General features: G+C 39.1%; 1 protein-coding gene across 1 annotated transcript in view; it reads right to left on the bottom strand.

The window, feature by feature from the left end:
- Nucleotides 1-13,794, bottom strand: part of kitlga (kit ligand a) — a 29,684-nt gene that overhangs the window by 13,863 nt on the left and 2,027 nt on the right. Inside the window, exons 2-4 of the mRNA XM_017717701.2 lie at nucleotides 2,403-2,510; nucleotides 1,108-1,164; nucleotides 848-1,003 (exon numbers count right to left, since the gene is read on the bottom strand). Coding sequence (XP_017573190.1) covers nucleotides 848-1,003; nucleotides 1,108-1,164; nucleotides 2,403-2,510 — 321 coding nt within the window. The remainder of the gene's footprint in view (nucleotides 1-847; nucleotides 1,004-1,107; nucleotides 1,165-2,402; nucleotides 2,511-13,794) is intronic.

The following is a 13,794-nucleotide window of genomic DNA, read 5'->3' as shown; positions in this document are numbered from 1 at the left end:
ATCCAATTAAGAAAAATGACAATGTTCATCGAACCACTTTAGGCCCACAGCACTTTCAATTTCCTATGTAAATGAATAACAAGTACGTAACAGTACAACCGTGCATACTGTATCACAGTGTATTGTACTGCATTGTGACTGGCATATGCCATCCATATAGGAATAATGTCTTCTATGATATAGTTTATATATATATATATATATATATATATATATATATATATATATATATATATATATATATAAGTAATGTGTATATAATATATATGCGTTTATACATGTTAATATATGAGTGAAAAATATGTCCCATATTTCCAAATGACCAATTTCAAAAGGGTTGGTAATATAAGTTGGATATAAGGAAAATCCATATATCGCTACTGTCTAAACAAAACCTGGTATCTCCAAAATGGTAACTGTACAGGAGAAGGAAGCAGACTTTTCAACAAGTCACTTTTGGCCATTTATTTTGGTCCATCCTTCATGAAATTCACACAATATAAAGGCCAACATGCCTTTTCAAATTATGTCAAAAACTGAAAATCGACAAAAATGGAGATCCGACAACAGCGAAATGCTAATATATGTCATATATTTTCAAATCATATACTCAGATTTCATATACCATATTTAGCAGATTTCCATATTTAGCTTCATCAAAAACGTGTGCTAAATCGAGACATCACTTTTTTGAACTGAATCAAATCCATTTTATGTATCACTACACCCCTAATAAGTACATAAAGATTTATTATTATATTTGGTCATTTCACATGAATCATAAATACATGGCAAACCTTTGCATAAAATCAGCAGTCCTGGAAGTTATAGTGAAATGTCAACTCACCAAAGTATGTCCAATATGATACCGCATCTCGCGCAACATTTGGACAAACGTTCCTATATTATCTTTGTTGGAGGAAATGTTCCCAAACTTCTGGGCCAGGACTTTTAAGCTCTCCTCCAAGTGGAATACATTTAGCTTCACCCAGCACATTCCACTCTGAAGGGGAAAAAAGGTTTTCATTTAGTGAGCAACACTGTGGAATCCTTATGAACCAATAGTGACACTGATGGTATTTTCAGTAATACAGTTGAATGACTTACCACTTCTTTAGGCAAATAGCGTACTGTGATTTTGTAATCTTTTGGAATATTCTGCTTCTGATGGAGAGACAGAAAAACAACTGTAAAGCTTTTGCCAGTGTCTTTCATAATAGCCTATTTTCCTGGATTTTTGTACATGTGGTAAAGAGCAGCATGTGAACCCGAACATTTTAACAGGCACCAAGCTGGAAACAAAAGGTTACCATTAAGCGACCACATACATGCTAACAGTTTCTGCTAACACATGCGTGTGAACTATGAGCCACAAGGATGTAACCAATTAGCTAACAACTTCCATGTACTCAAAGTATGTTTAATGCTACAGCTATCACACATTTTGTTAAGTCACTTGGTATTAAACATATTTAAGGGCAAACCTTCATTAGAAGCTAGCTAAGATTAGACTTGCAGCAACATGAGCTACATCTCCGGTGCCCTTAGCTGCCATCGCTACGTGGGTGGTATTCTGAACGTTACCAAGAGTTTCAGGTGCAAATGTAAAGGCTTTCTTGCGTAAACCATTGGATAAGACCACTGTTAAAGTATTTATTTTACTGTTAAAGTAAAACGAATGCTCTCAATTACTTATCTGCTGTTACTGCTGCAAACACTAGTATTAGTGCAGGTCCACAAACAATTGCATTAAAAAATCAAGACTAATGCAGAGAAATGATAGATTGTGACCAATACGAGAACAGCATAGCCTTTCTTCAGCTAAGGGCAAATCTAGATTAGAATAATTAGACAGCGAGCTCTGACGCTCCTGCCTTATATAAGAGAACTGTATGATCACAGGCTCTCTAAGGCAATAAGTTAAGAGAATACACAACATCAAAGGCTGGAACAAACTGCTATTAAGAAGGCTGTACCTTACGAAATGTGCTGAAAATCAGTCACTAACTATACCTTACATAACCAAGAGTTACGCAGAAACAAGCTGTCAACACTATTGATATAAACTCTCTTTAGCCGAGCTTTCCCTTTCATACTGGCATAATGCTTTAATGGAATAAATGCTCCAGAGAAGTCATGATTTTCTCAGATTCAGGCCTGACTTTGTTCTTCGTGCATTAGTTCCATATCTGTCACGGTAATCCCTCTCTAAAGCAATACGATGCATACCTTTCGTCTCAACATATGAAAGACATTTGAGCTGTCTGTCAAGAGTACGGTTCGCAGACACACACTTACTAAATCGCTTACTAATTGCTTTCTATATGAAAAACAAGCTCGAACAAAGCACACGTTTCCTCGCCATGAGCAGATGTTTGACACTGAACCTCTTTAGCTCTTACCAACACTGAAATTTTCTTGATGTCATCTGTTATGGGGTTTCCGATTTCACTGGAATAGGCAGCAACTGTGATGTAGAGTAGTAAATGGACACAGGTGCGTATCCAAATCTGCAAAACAACAAAACAACACTATTAGCGCTGTTGATTGACTGGTCAAATGAGGCTGAATCATCTGCTGCACTGAACTCATTGACACATAACAAGACAATGCAATTAGAGACTGATTACAAACAATCATTTGCAATTTCGTTTCATCACATCTGGTGGGATCATCATAAACACAGCAAGCATTATGCGTAATTTGTGAATAAATTCACACGGCAATATATTACAATGAACTGACTTTATGCAATTAGGACCTCAACCGGAGCTGTCTGAACAAAATCAATGGTCATTTTTGTTTGGCCCACTGAAGCTTTTAGTTTGCTGAAGCCAAGATTGCCTCACAGCAGCTTAGGCCTAATGCCCTTCCCCTGTTACAGCTCTTTACAGACCTGTGATCGCAGCACCTTACATAACATGGTCCAGCTTTGCTCTTAACCCTGATTAGATGAAGATCCCACTCAAATTTTATAAGAGCTTAATAGGAAGGAAGAGGGCGGAGGGCTTTTAGTGTTGTGATAGGAAACTAGAGCAATCTGGAAAAACCCCCACTGGAGGAGGCCTCAGAAAAACTTTGATGGCCAGTGCGCCCTGGGACTTTATTTGAGGACATTATCATAAATCTGCCAAGAAGAAGCTTTTTTTTTATAATCTTACAGCCATCAAAAATTCCAATGCATATGTTTATTCTGCCATCTGCAAAAGCAGTAACTGCCCTAGCGTGACCGTTGGCCGTGTCACTGATTTTGCAGTGGGCCGAACAAAGAGAAAACCTAACTGAAGCCACAATTCTAATTTCTATTGAAACTCAGACCCCCTGGGCCAAATTCAGAGATATCCCACAGCTAGTACATACACAGTGAATGCAGCTGGAAACTTTTACTGTTTAGTTGGGATTCAGTGGCACCTATTTAAGTTTCAGCTGGACAAACTCTAATAGTAAACACTAACAGAAGCCTCCACACTGTGTACCACTCTTTACATATTGATGATATCAGAGCTTAGTTAGCAACACTTCTTACGCAGTCACATAAATAAGAATGATTCCAATTAAGATGACCTATTATCAGATATTATCAGACAGAAACTCTACAGTGATTTTAGTTTAGAAACCAATGGGAAAGAACTGGTTTTTAACATTTAAATGGGCAATTCTCACTGAAAACGCCAAGCTGCTTTGTTCACACTGACAACAAAAAGAAGGTTCCTTACAGCTGCCAACACGTCATCTCCTTTTTCTTTTTTGAACAATTTCTTTTCCATTTTGTCAAGTTCTGCGGAATGTAGGCGGCTCAACGCTTTTACGTTTACTTATTTTATGCCAAAAGTTATATTCTCACTCAAGCAGCTATGAACAGCGTTCAGCACAATTGGGACTTTTTTGGGTGAACTCTGTACTGGGAACGCAATGCTTCAGCCAGAGGAGCTTGTCTGGGGTCCAAATACGTGCATTCTTCTGATCTAAAACAATGCATTTTTCAAGCTTGTGAAATGTGTTAAAGATGCTTTCAGTTAATTCAGTGCAATATACTGCAATGCCAAAAGCTGTAATTTTGGCCAAACAGATATCTGGGAAGTTTACTTCACATTCTGCCAGCCTGGAGTCATGAACAAGCATGAAATAAACACCTTCTCAACAACATCTTCGGCAGAATTTCACGCTATTATGCTCTTTTATATAGTTCAGATAGGTCTTCATTGGTCTACCTGCTAGTAAATCCTGGAAACTCGGGGTTGGGCTCAAAAATACATGAAACAGTGCAGCTTTCAGATCTACCGTGTAAAGGCTGAGATTGTGTAACAGCTTCTCGAATATAATTTCTGTAATAATCCTTCTGGAACTTTGCGGAAATAACCAAAATCACATCAGTCATCAAAGTGTCAGTAAAGACAACAGGGTGACTGAGGCCACGGCTCGGTGACTCACTCATCTGAAAGTGTTGTGGTATGTGGAGGTGCATAGATGAGTTACTAGCATTTCCAAGTTCAAACGGGTTAACTCTTATGTGACATGCAGTACTGTGCAAATGTCGGAGACCAGCCTTCATTTATTTCATTTATGGTCGAAATGGCCATTGAGTACTACTTTTACTTTTATTGAGTACTACTATTTTTCAGAAAGCATGTATTTCATAGAAAATGACCAAAAAACGCTATATATATATATATATATATATATATATATATATATATATATATATATATATATATATATATATATATATATATATATATATATATATCAGTTTCTTCAGCATTTAGCACCATTATATACACTTATATACACCCTTATATACAACTTCCATTTTTAGACGGTTTTTATTTTAAATATCAGGATATTTTGTCACACCTTCAAAGTTGCATTTTCTGCTTTTCATGATCCAAGTAATCAAAACACATTCAGTGATGTCGAGTTCTGGACTGAGGGGTGGTTAGTCCATTGTTCTAAGAAAACCAGCAGCTACACTGTTTGATTTGCAAATTTTGGTAAAAATGAAATTTTTTTTAGTAAAAGCTTCTTTACAGCTACACATCCTTTCAGACCCATGGCACTGAGTTGTCTTCTCACAGTAGAAGGATGGACAGAAACAGCTGTGGATGTTTTCAGATCTGAAGCAAGAGTGAACCTGGATTTTCTCCCATCTCTCTCTCAAAGATGAAAGCTTTATTATTTATCAGATGGGCAGATTTGGTGGTCTACCAGGTCTCGCATGGTTGTTTGCCCCATTTTCTCTGTATCTTTTAATCATTTTTTGAACTCCAGTTTTGGAAACTCCTTTTGTTTTTAATAATTTCCCCTTTCTTATGCAAGTGGATTATCTTGCATCTAATCTCCTCAGAAACGTCATCTGAAACAGTCATTCTTGGACCGAAAATGGAATGGTCTCTGATATCTGTATAGTGCTGTACAAAGTCAAACACAATTAAATTTAAAAAAAGGTCTCCTCACTTCATGCCAACTTTTAAATGATCTTAATAAAAAAGAAGGTGTGTTTGTTGGTCATTGCTTTTTAATGAGATAAAAAAAGCAGTATGTGAGGCAAAGCACTGAGAACACACTTCATTCTTTGCTGTTCAGAGTATTTAACACTACGCCTATTTATTTTATTTTAACTTTTATTTTAGCAGGAAGAGAGCCAAGGCTTTCTTTGCGGTGGGCCTGTGCATATGCTGTATAAACATATACAGAAATTATACAAGGCCACAGAACCACAGACATATATACAACAGGGAAAACAGGAACAATCATGAACTGAGCTTTCAACAGAGAGTAAAGCGGTTTAGCTGAATTGTGAAACTCATTCCAGATGAAATGTCTGACGGACGTCTGATTAAGACACTATTTTTTAACTACAAAATACAGTGGTTGTCAATGGAATTATGAGTGTAAAGCAGCCCTGCCTGCAGGTGAAGCGATACGTTCTTAAACACCAAGAGAGTTGTAAAGTAAGTCGGGAATTCCAACAATAAGGCAGTGTAAACGAAAACCAGGCGAGACTTTGAAGTCCCTGCAGTAAGAGATGGCCAGTTTGAACATAAACCACAATATTGTCAGAGGAAGGGGTCACGCCTAATAAAGCACAGTGAGCATGCTGTGGAAAACACTTTTACTGACAAAAAGAATAAAACCCAGCATTTGTATGAACGCATCTTTTAAGTTGCGATTTTTCTGACTATTTGCTCTGCGCTGATTTGAAATGGCAGCTGACTACCAACGAAAGTGCCCACCGCACAACACAACACACCGCATGCTCAGAAGCATTTCCATGCACAACCTATTGATTAATGCATGCACTACATAAAGGCAGTTTGATTCAATTGGTTGCGTCTTCTGCAAATAAATAACCTGTGCTGGGCATTATCAGCATCTGGTACTTTATTGGACTCTTATGCCCACTCAAACAGGCCTGGTTAACCCCTGCCATACAATAAACTATAAACTTGTCAGACATTAACAAACGAAAAGAAAGAAAGAGACTGGAGGAGAGAAAGAGAGAAAAGGGAACAGAGAGTCGCCCTGCATAAGAACCAGATGCGAGCTTGATGAATGCGCAAACATTACGATATCCATGATCAGTGACTTCTTTCTTATGCGTTTGCTGACCTGAGATCAGTAATGACCCACTGCGTTTCTCTGCTATGGATTTAGGCAGTGATTTTCAATCTGGCATGCAGGTTCCTGAAGGACTATAAGTGGAGCTCTGTGATTTAATTTCTCATTTTTCGTGCTCGGTACGACTCAATGCACAAGACGGAAGAACAATACTGCATAAATCCATGGCTGTGTTGGTGGGGCGTGATCCAGGACTGCCAGCAGAGCGTATTCGACAACTTTCAGCAAAACCATATCTGGAGAAGCACCAACAAGTCTAACAGACGGTTTGGCAGTTTGGAAATGAATACAAAACCTGTGTTTGTCACCCGTTTGACCACAGGAGAAATTGAATTTCAGTTTCGCTGGAATTTTTAACAGTAATAAATTGACCGAGGCCAATCACTTAAACACAGGCACTGACAGGGTCAAGTGGACAAGACAAAAGGCCCACAGGAGAGGGAGAGTGAAGAGTGAAGAGAGAAAAGGAGCACCGGGCTCCATTTGTTTCATTGGATCACAAATTCACTGGAAAGATGGATATCAAACTTCTTAGGTATCTTAAGTTAGGTAAATGATTAGTGTCCGCTCTGCTTATCAGGGATGCACTGTTGGCCTTTCCCCAGAAGAACCATAAATTACATAAAGCTACGCTTCACACATCCACGCAATTACATTTAATTGCAGTGTGGGAATGATTTTATGACCTAAAGATTCACTGCCTGCCAGTTCAGACCTGCTCTTCTAACATGAGACATGAAATCACAGTATCATACACATGAGGAATATGGACCTGCCTTGAGGGAATCCTCAGTGGCATGAGATCTTTCAGCATTGACTCAGACTTGAGAGACAGCCCTGAAACAAGATGTGTTGGCCGAAAGCAGAAAGTAATGAGGAACACGAAAGAAATGAAAGCAGCCGTGTAGAAAAAACATGTTCTCAGAAGAAACAGAAATTCCAATATTTTTCTGCCCCAAGCCTTCAGTTCGAATTGGGCACAACAAAGACCCCGGGGCACAATGCTATCTCAGGCCAACTAAGTGAACAGAAACGGATGTGGACAGAGATAACGTGGGAAAGCAAGAGGTTCACTTTTTTGCGTCCTTTTGTCCATCTGTAAGATGACATTCAGCAGTAACCCAGTGAGCTCCTGAAGCAGATGAGTGGCTGACTCACGCACAGCGGACACTTTGATTGTTAGGCATCATTAACTTAGCAAGCTCTCCAGATACTGCGCTGTGTGTATAGTGAACAAAGCTCCATTCACTCCATAATCACACTGACAAAAACAGGCCCTAGTAATAATGCTACTGCCAAAGATCAGTCAGTGCTCAGTTTGTCTTGTTAGGGAAGAGCTTCCTTTAATGTTTGGACGGCTATTACTTTGAAGGGAAATCAAATTGTAAATCACTGCACTGCAACGTCAACCAGAGCGTCCCTGACAAATGTTCCAGTTGTGCGCACGCTAGCTTACAACAAGGCTTTATTAACCCAATTGGCTTGAGCCTGCTGGAAAGCATTTTCAGAAAGCATTTTAAGGATGACTATCAATGGAATAATAATGAAAGAACTGGAAAATATGCATGTGTTGACAAATATTTGTGTTTTTAGAATCAGCTTTATGATTATATGACATACCTAGGTTCAGTTTACCTAGCTGTATGCAATGCTAGTGGATGTGACTGTTCATTTAGGTTATTTTTTCTGATCTAGGTCAGTATTAAATGTACTTACTAGGAATGTAACATTATAAAGGCATCATATTGTATAAAATTTTGTTGCAACATATTGCTGTACATTTGTATAGTGACTAGCATGTTATCTTCTGGATAGTGTGTTAGTTTGGAACTAGAGAATTAGCTTTTGTGTAAAATACTGTACTTTTCTGAAGTTGAATGCACTAATACACTGAAAACAGAAACATATGAACACACTGTACATTAAAAACTTATTAAATCAAGGCACCACTGTGCTGTGTCGAGTCAAATTTCGCAAATTGTTACACCCCTGCTAGCTACCATCTACTTTGGCTAGTGCTCATTTTACTTAGCCTAGCCTGTACCTGTAAGCAGTGCCTGCTCATTCGTTTTACTGAGGTTCGTCAATGTGAAACGGTCAGAGCTCTTTGACTGTTCTAATGAGAATTTCTTTCTCTTCCTCTGAGCTTGTTGTGTTGACAGAGGTGGGGCAGAGGGCCAAGACAGATTTAGCCCAAGGCCCCAGGACACCTTAAGTCGCTCCTGGCTAGCACTAGCTTAGCCATACTCTTCAGTTCCTTAGACTGACAAACAAGTCAAACACTTTAGTTGAACAGAACTGTGAGCAGGACTCAGGGGGTCTTTTAGTGTGGAAAAATCCTTGGGCGAAAAAGAAGCTTCATCAAACCGTCGTCCCAGAGCAGCGAGAGTGCAAATATCATCAGTGGCCGGAAAACTAGCATAATCATTACAGCAACTGAGATGTAGGCCGAGACCCGCGTCCACTCAAAAAGTGCCTAAATCGAATTTGCTTCTGCAAATTGCACTCTTGTCTGTCTGTTTCCATTCAGGTGCACTTAAAGGGCCTTTGACTAACTGAATAAACACTGCAAAAAAACACCTTGGTATCGTATGTTCTGTGAATACATGCTTTTGCTCATTGCCCATGAAGGAAAGCACCGCAAACATGCTGCTTCCTCTGGATCCCTGTCCGTACAGGCGTAAACATGACTTCCTCTGCTTGACTTCCAGTGTTATTTTTGTCCAGATGTAAATGAAAGTGCAGTTTTTACTTAAAGATGAAAGTTCTCTGGGGCACTTTCAAATGCGTGTGGTCACAGCGTGAGAGGAAAGCTTAAACTAAATCAAACAATAAAGAATCAAGCTGTAAAGAAAAGGCAACGTGGAGCACATAAATGCAGCAGATCTGTTTTTTCTTTTTTTCACTGACATGTGGAACATCTCACGAAGAAAAGATGCAAAAGAAAAGACGTACTGACACGGTCTATGGAAAACAACTGCTGTGGTGAATTACGACGGGCTGGGGTAGTACAGCGGAGTCTAGGCAGGCATTCTTACAGAAACCATTTGAGTAAACTCAGCACCAGTTCTGGAGTATACTGTATATGTATGTTTGCTTAATGGGGTTTTTCCATGTTTCGGAGCATATACAATTTGAATAAACTAAACACTGACAAAGAGTCACAGAGCAAAACACAATTAGCCAAGTTTACTCAAACGGTGCATGTAAGTGGTGCCTTGGGTCTTTTGAGTTGCCCAGAGATTGACTGATTCAATACAGTGATGTCAACTCAAATAAGCCCTTCCATAAAACCATCATCTTTAATTCAGACAATTGGATTTTACAATACACCATTTTAAAAAAATGGTCCCAGTCATGCTGAAATAACCTTTTCAAACAAAACTCACTGTGTGAATATCGCTGCAAACTACGAAATGTAAAACAGTCTCAATTGCTCTGGATGGGGGTTTAAGTTTTACTTAAAAAGAAAACAATAACAAACTCATTAGTTCCTATTCCATCCATTGGAGAACCCAACAGGCCACCTGACTCCAATGAAACGTGATCTGGCTACTGGATCACTCATTTAGTGGGACACTATGACTGGGTGGGGGCATCAACAATAGCTTAATGCATTTGCTTCATCTGGAGGGAGAAGGCCTATCCGTTGCCACGATACAGAGAAGTAAATAGCTGCACATGGCAGTCCACCAAAGCACTGAGGCAGTTAAGTTGCAAGGAATTCTGTTATGGGAGAAAAAGGAGAAAACTTATAAAACATATAATATTGAGAAGTGGCAAGCGTTAAAGGTTTTTCCAGCAGCGGAAAGAGCCAGGCCACAAGCGTGTTAAATGTTTTTTGGACTTTGAGTCGAAACACGATTCTAGGTGTAAACACAAAACAACAAGGCACTAGTATCACAGTCCAAGCGAGTAGGTAAAAAATCTGTTTTCTTTTTTAAAGTAAGGACTTCAGAAGCTTTTTTAGTAGCTAATAAGTAACAGGTGTTGACATTGAGGCGATCCAGTTCATCGTGTTTCATTGTGCCAATTCAGATTACAGAACAGAACAATAAACAAACGTCTATCTTAAAGTTCTATCTTAAAATCTATCTTAATCTTTGCTAGCATTCTCACACGATGACAGCCAACCTTGCAAGTCAAGGACCGTAGGTGAGAACGGCATTTGAAATCAGATGATTGGTCTGTTAATGCTAACATTAACATCAACACCAACTCTAGTCTTCCTGCTATGAGCTACACAGGGGAAAGCTCCAAGTAGGTTCAGGATCAGCTCTACCTGTCCTAGTCCTACATTTGTCTACAAGAAAAAGTACAAAACTAACCTCAGTGCACATTAGCTAACATTCTTTTGACTGACAAGACTGGAAAATCAGCTTTTCTAGAGAGGTGTAAGGTAAGCTCACTCTGCTGCAGCTACAGAGCCAGGATATGTCAAAGGGCTACATCTGTAGTAGTTTGTTTTCTTAATATACTTAGGTTCAGTTTCCCAGACAAAGATTAATCTATGCCTAGACTAAGAGGGATTTTCAGTGGCATATCACTTTTGGCATTGCAATTTAGTCCAGAACTAGGCTTAATCCATGCCTTAATGTATTCTAACTCATACTTTACAGCTGCAAAGAGGAACTGTCTTCCATGGGACCTCCATACCTGAAGATATCTGAAGCCTTTTTTATTTCATTTTTGCACAGGTTGACCACTATGTGACCACTGCAGCATGTCCTCCTCTGTCAAAAGCCAATGTGTTCATAAATTCACGGCAGTTATTTCTCAAATTTCAGACGAACCACCCGGGGCTGGAGTAGCTACATGGAAGATCAAACATGGGTGGGGCTCTTGCTTCTAGAGTTTGACACTGTTACTCATAGGACAAACTAAAGGCCATTCAAGTAAATATGTGAGCTTACACAATGAGTGTACAAATTTGGTCACTATCACTATTGTGACCAGTTTAGCATTGCAGTATGTCCATTTGCACCACTTTTGGAAAGCCTGTGTAGAAACAATTACAGGAACTATGGGAACGATGAAAAACAGAATATAACTGTAAAAAGGTCATATAAAAAAGAAAGAAAGGCCTTTATAATTCATCTTGTTTTGCTTGAATTCGCTTCTACTGGAACTAATGAGGCATGTTTACTCTTTGCAAATAGCCTTTGATGATAAGAGACACAATACAATGGATAAACAACTATAAATGAAATTTAAATGAATGTTGTAGCTTAAGGAAATCACACCTCAATCAGATACACTGCGATTTTTATGTAAATGCTTCTCGGCAGCAGGTTAGCTTTTAGTTCTAGATAAAGAGTCCTTTATCATAATTCTAGTGAATTTTCCATGGACATGCACGTGTACATCCATAAAATCCTCTTGAAACACAAATAAAACCAAGCCTTTTGTGTTATTTGATGTGTAAAGATAAACCTTTAACAAAAAGTTTTCCGTCACTTGGAACTATAGCAGCACCAGTTTTTCTTCAAAGAACCATATACAATAACCATGCAAAGAACCATTTAGTATTCATATGGTTCCTCGAGTGTTCAAAGTTCTAAATCTAACCATTGCCTTCACTACAGAACCACTAAGGACCCACTTTTTGAAGGGTGTATGTGTAAAACATATGGTAGCTGCAGTTTAAAGTAGATCATATGTCTAGTAAAGAATCTAAAGCACCAAGTGCATGAGCACCATTTGCAATAATGCTTAAAAACTGCTTAAAATACAAGTTCCTTCTGCAGATTTGCCATTTCTGCCATAGATCCACACCCACCACAGCTCTTACATGGGAACCAATAAATATTATCTCCAGTAAATAATTATCTGAAGCACATGGCATGTTCTATTTTAGCAACTGCTTGATTTTTTTACTCTAACTCATTTGCTGTGTCATTATTGCCAAGATAAGCATCAGCGGACGGAGAAAGCCAGGAGAATAACTCATGCCCCTAAAATCTTAGATTAGTGACACATAATAAGGAAACAGCGTGTTCCAAAAATCTCCAGCAATCATGGTCCACAGTGCACTTCCGCGTGGTTGCATTGTGAGTGCTGAAGTGGAGTGATTCATATCTCCGTTTGGAACATGCTGAGCATAACGGCTGGGGATTTTTTCATGACTGGGACTTGTTTGCGGCTTGTAGATGGGGGCTTCTTTACATCCTTTACCTTTCGCTACCAGTGAGTCACCTCAGATAAGTCTTCTTTATTAGAGGAATAAAAGCTTTTAGCATTTATTAGAACAGCAAGCTTGAACCTCTGAATAAAACCCATCGCGTATCAGTTAGTACGCAAAATCTAAAGCATTCATATCTGCCATTCAGTTTATTGAAGCATCTGACCATCATGTGCAGGCTTTGAGTTAGACCTTTGGCCAATGATTAACCTCATTATTTATAAGGTCATTATTGAAAGCAGACTTCAAGAGGCACTTCAGCGAAGGTCTCTTTCATAAACAGAATGTGTGGCAGAAAGCACAGCAAGAAGGATCCTGGGTTGGGCACCGGCTTTACGACCTACTCTGTGCGAACTTGGCTTATTTAGGTCAATAAATCCATCCACATACAATGAGTTAATCAAATTTATGACTGCGTCTGAATGCGCATCAGTAGCCTAATAGCAACTGCATGGAGTTCCAGGGGCGTAACAGCTGGAGAAGTCATGGATGGTCAGATTTCTGCATTTAATGTGCAGGAAATATCGAATTATGTGTGTGATGTTTTCTAGTCTCAAGGCACCAGTCACCAGCTCAGACACCACTAGTGTAGTAAATCTTCAGCTGTCTCAAAATAAACTGTCCCCAGCTCCTTTTGTAATCCCTCAATTTCTATCTGGCAGCAGAAGAAAGTTAACAGCAAAATTTGCCACATTTGGAAAACTTTGCTCTTAATAATGAGCAGACTCTGCATCATTCTGTTATCCGCAGTGTTCCTGGCTCTTCCTCTGGGGCACAGAAAAACCACAGTGAGTCAGGGGCACTCAAAGAAGACCCTACTTGGTCTTGGACCTCTGCGGTGTGTTTAATGTCTCTCAGACTAAAGTGAAAGTGTCTCAAACTGCTAAAGTAAAGCGTTCCATCTAGGCTGTGACCATCGGTTATATTAGCAGCTGAAACTGGATTATTTTGACGATTAATCTAATATACAGAGACTTTTACAAAGGCCCAATAAT

The sequence above is a fragment of the Pygocentrus nattereri genome, chromosome 8 (genome assembly GCF_015220715.1).
Source record: "Pygocentrus nattereri isolate fPygNat1 chromosome 8, fPygNat1.pri, whole genome shotgun sequence".
NCBI lineage: Eukaryota > Metazoa > Chordata > Actinopteri > Characiformes > Serrasalmidae > Pygocentrus > Pygocentrus nattereri.
Note: the sequence above shows the minus strand (reverse complement) of the source record. Positions and strands in the feature narration are given on the sequence as shown.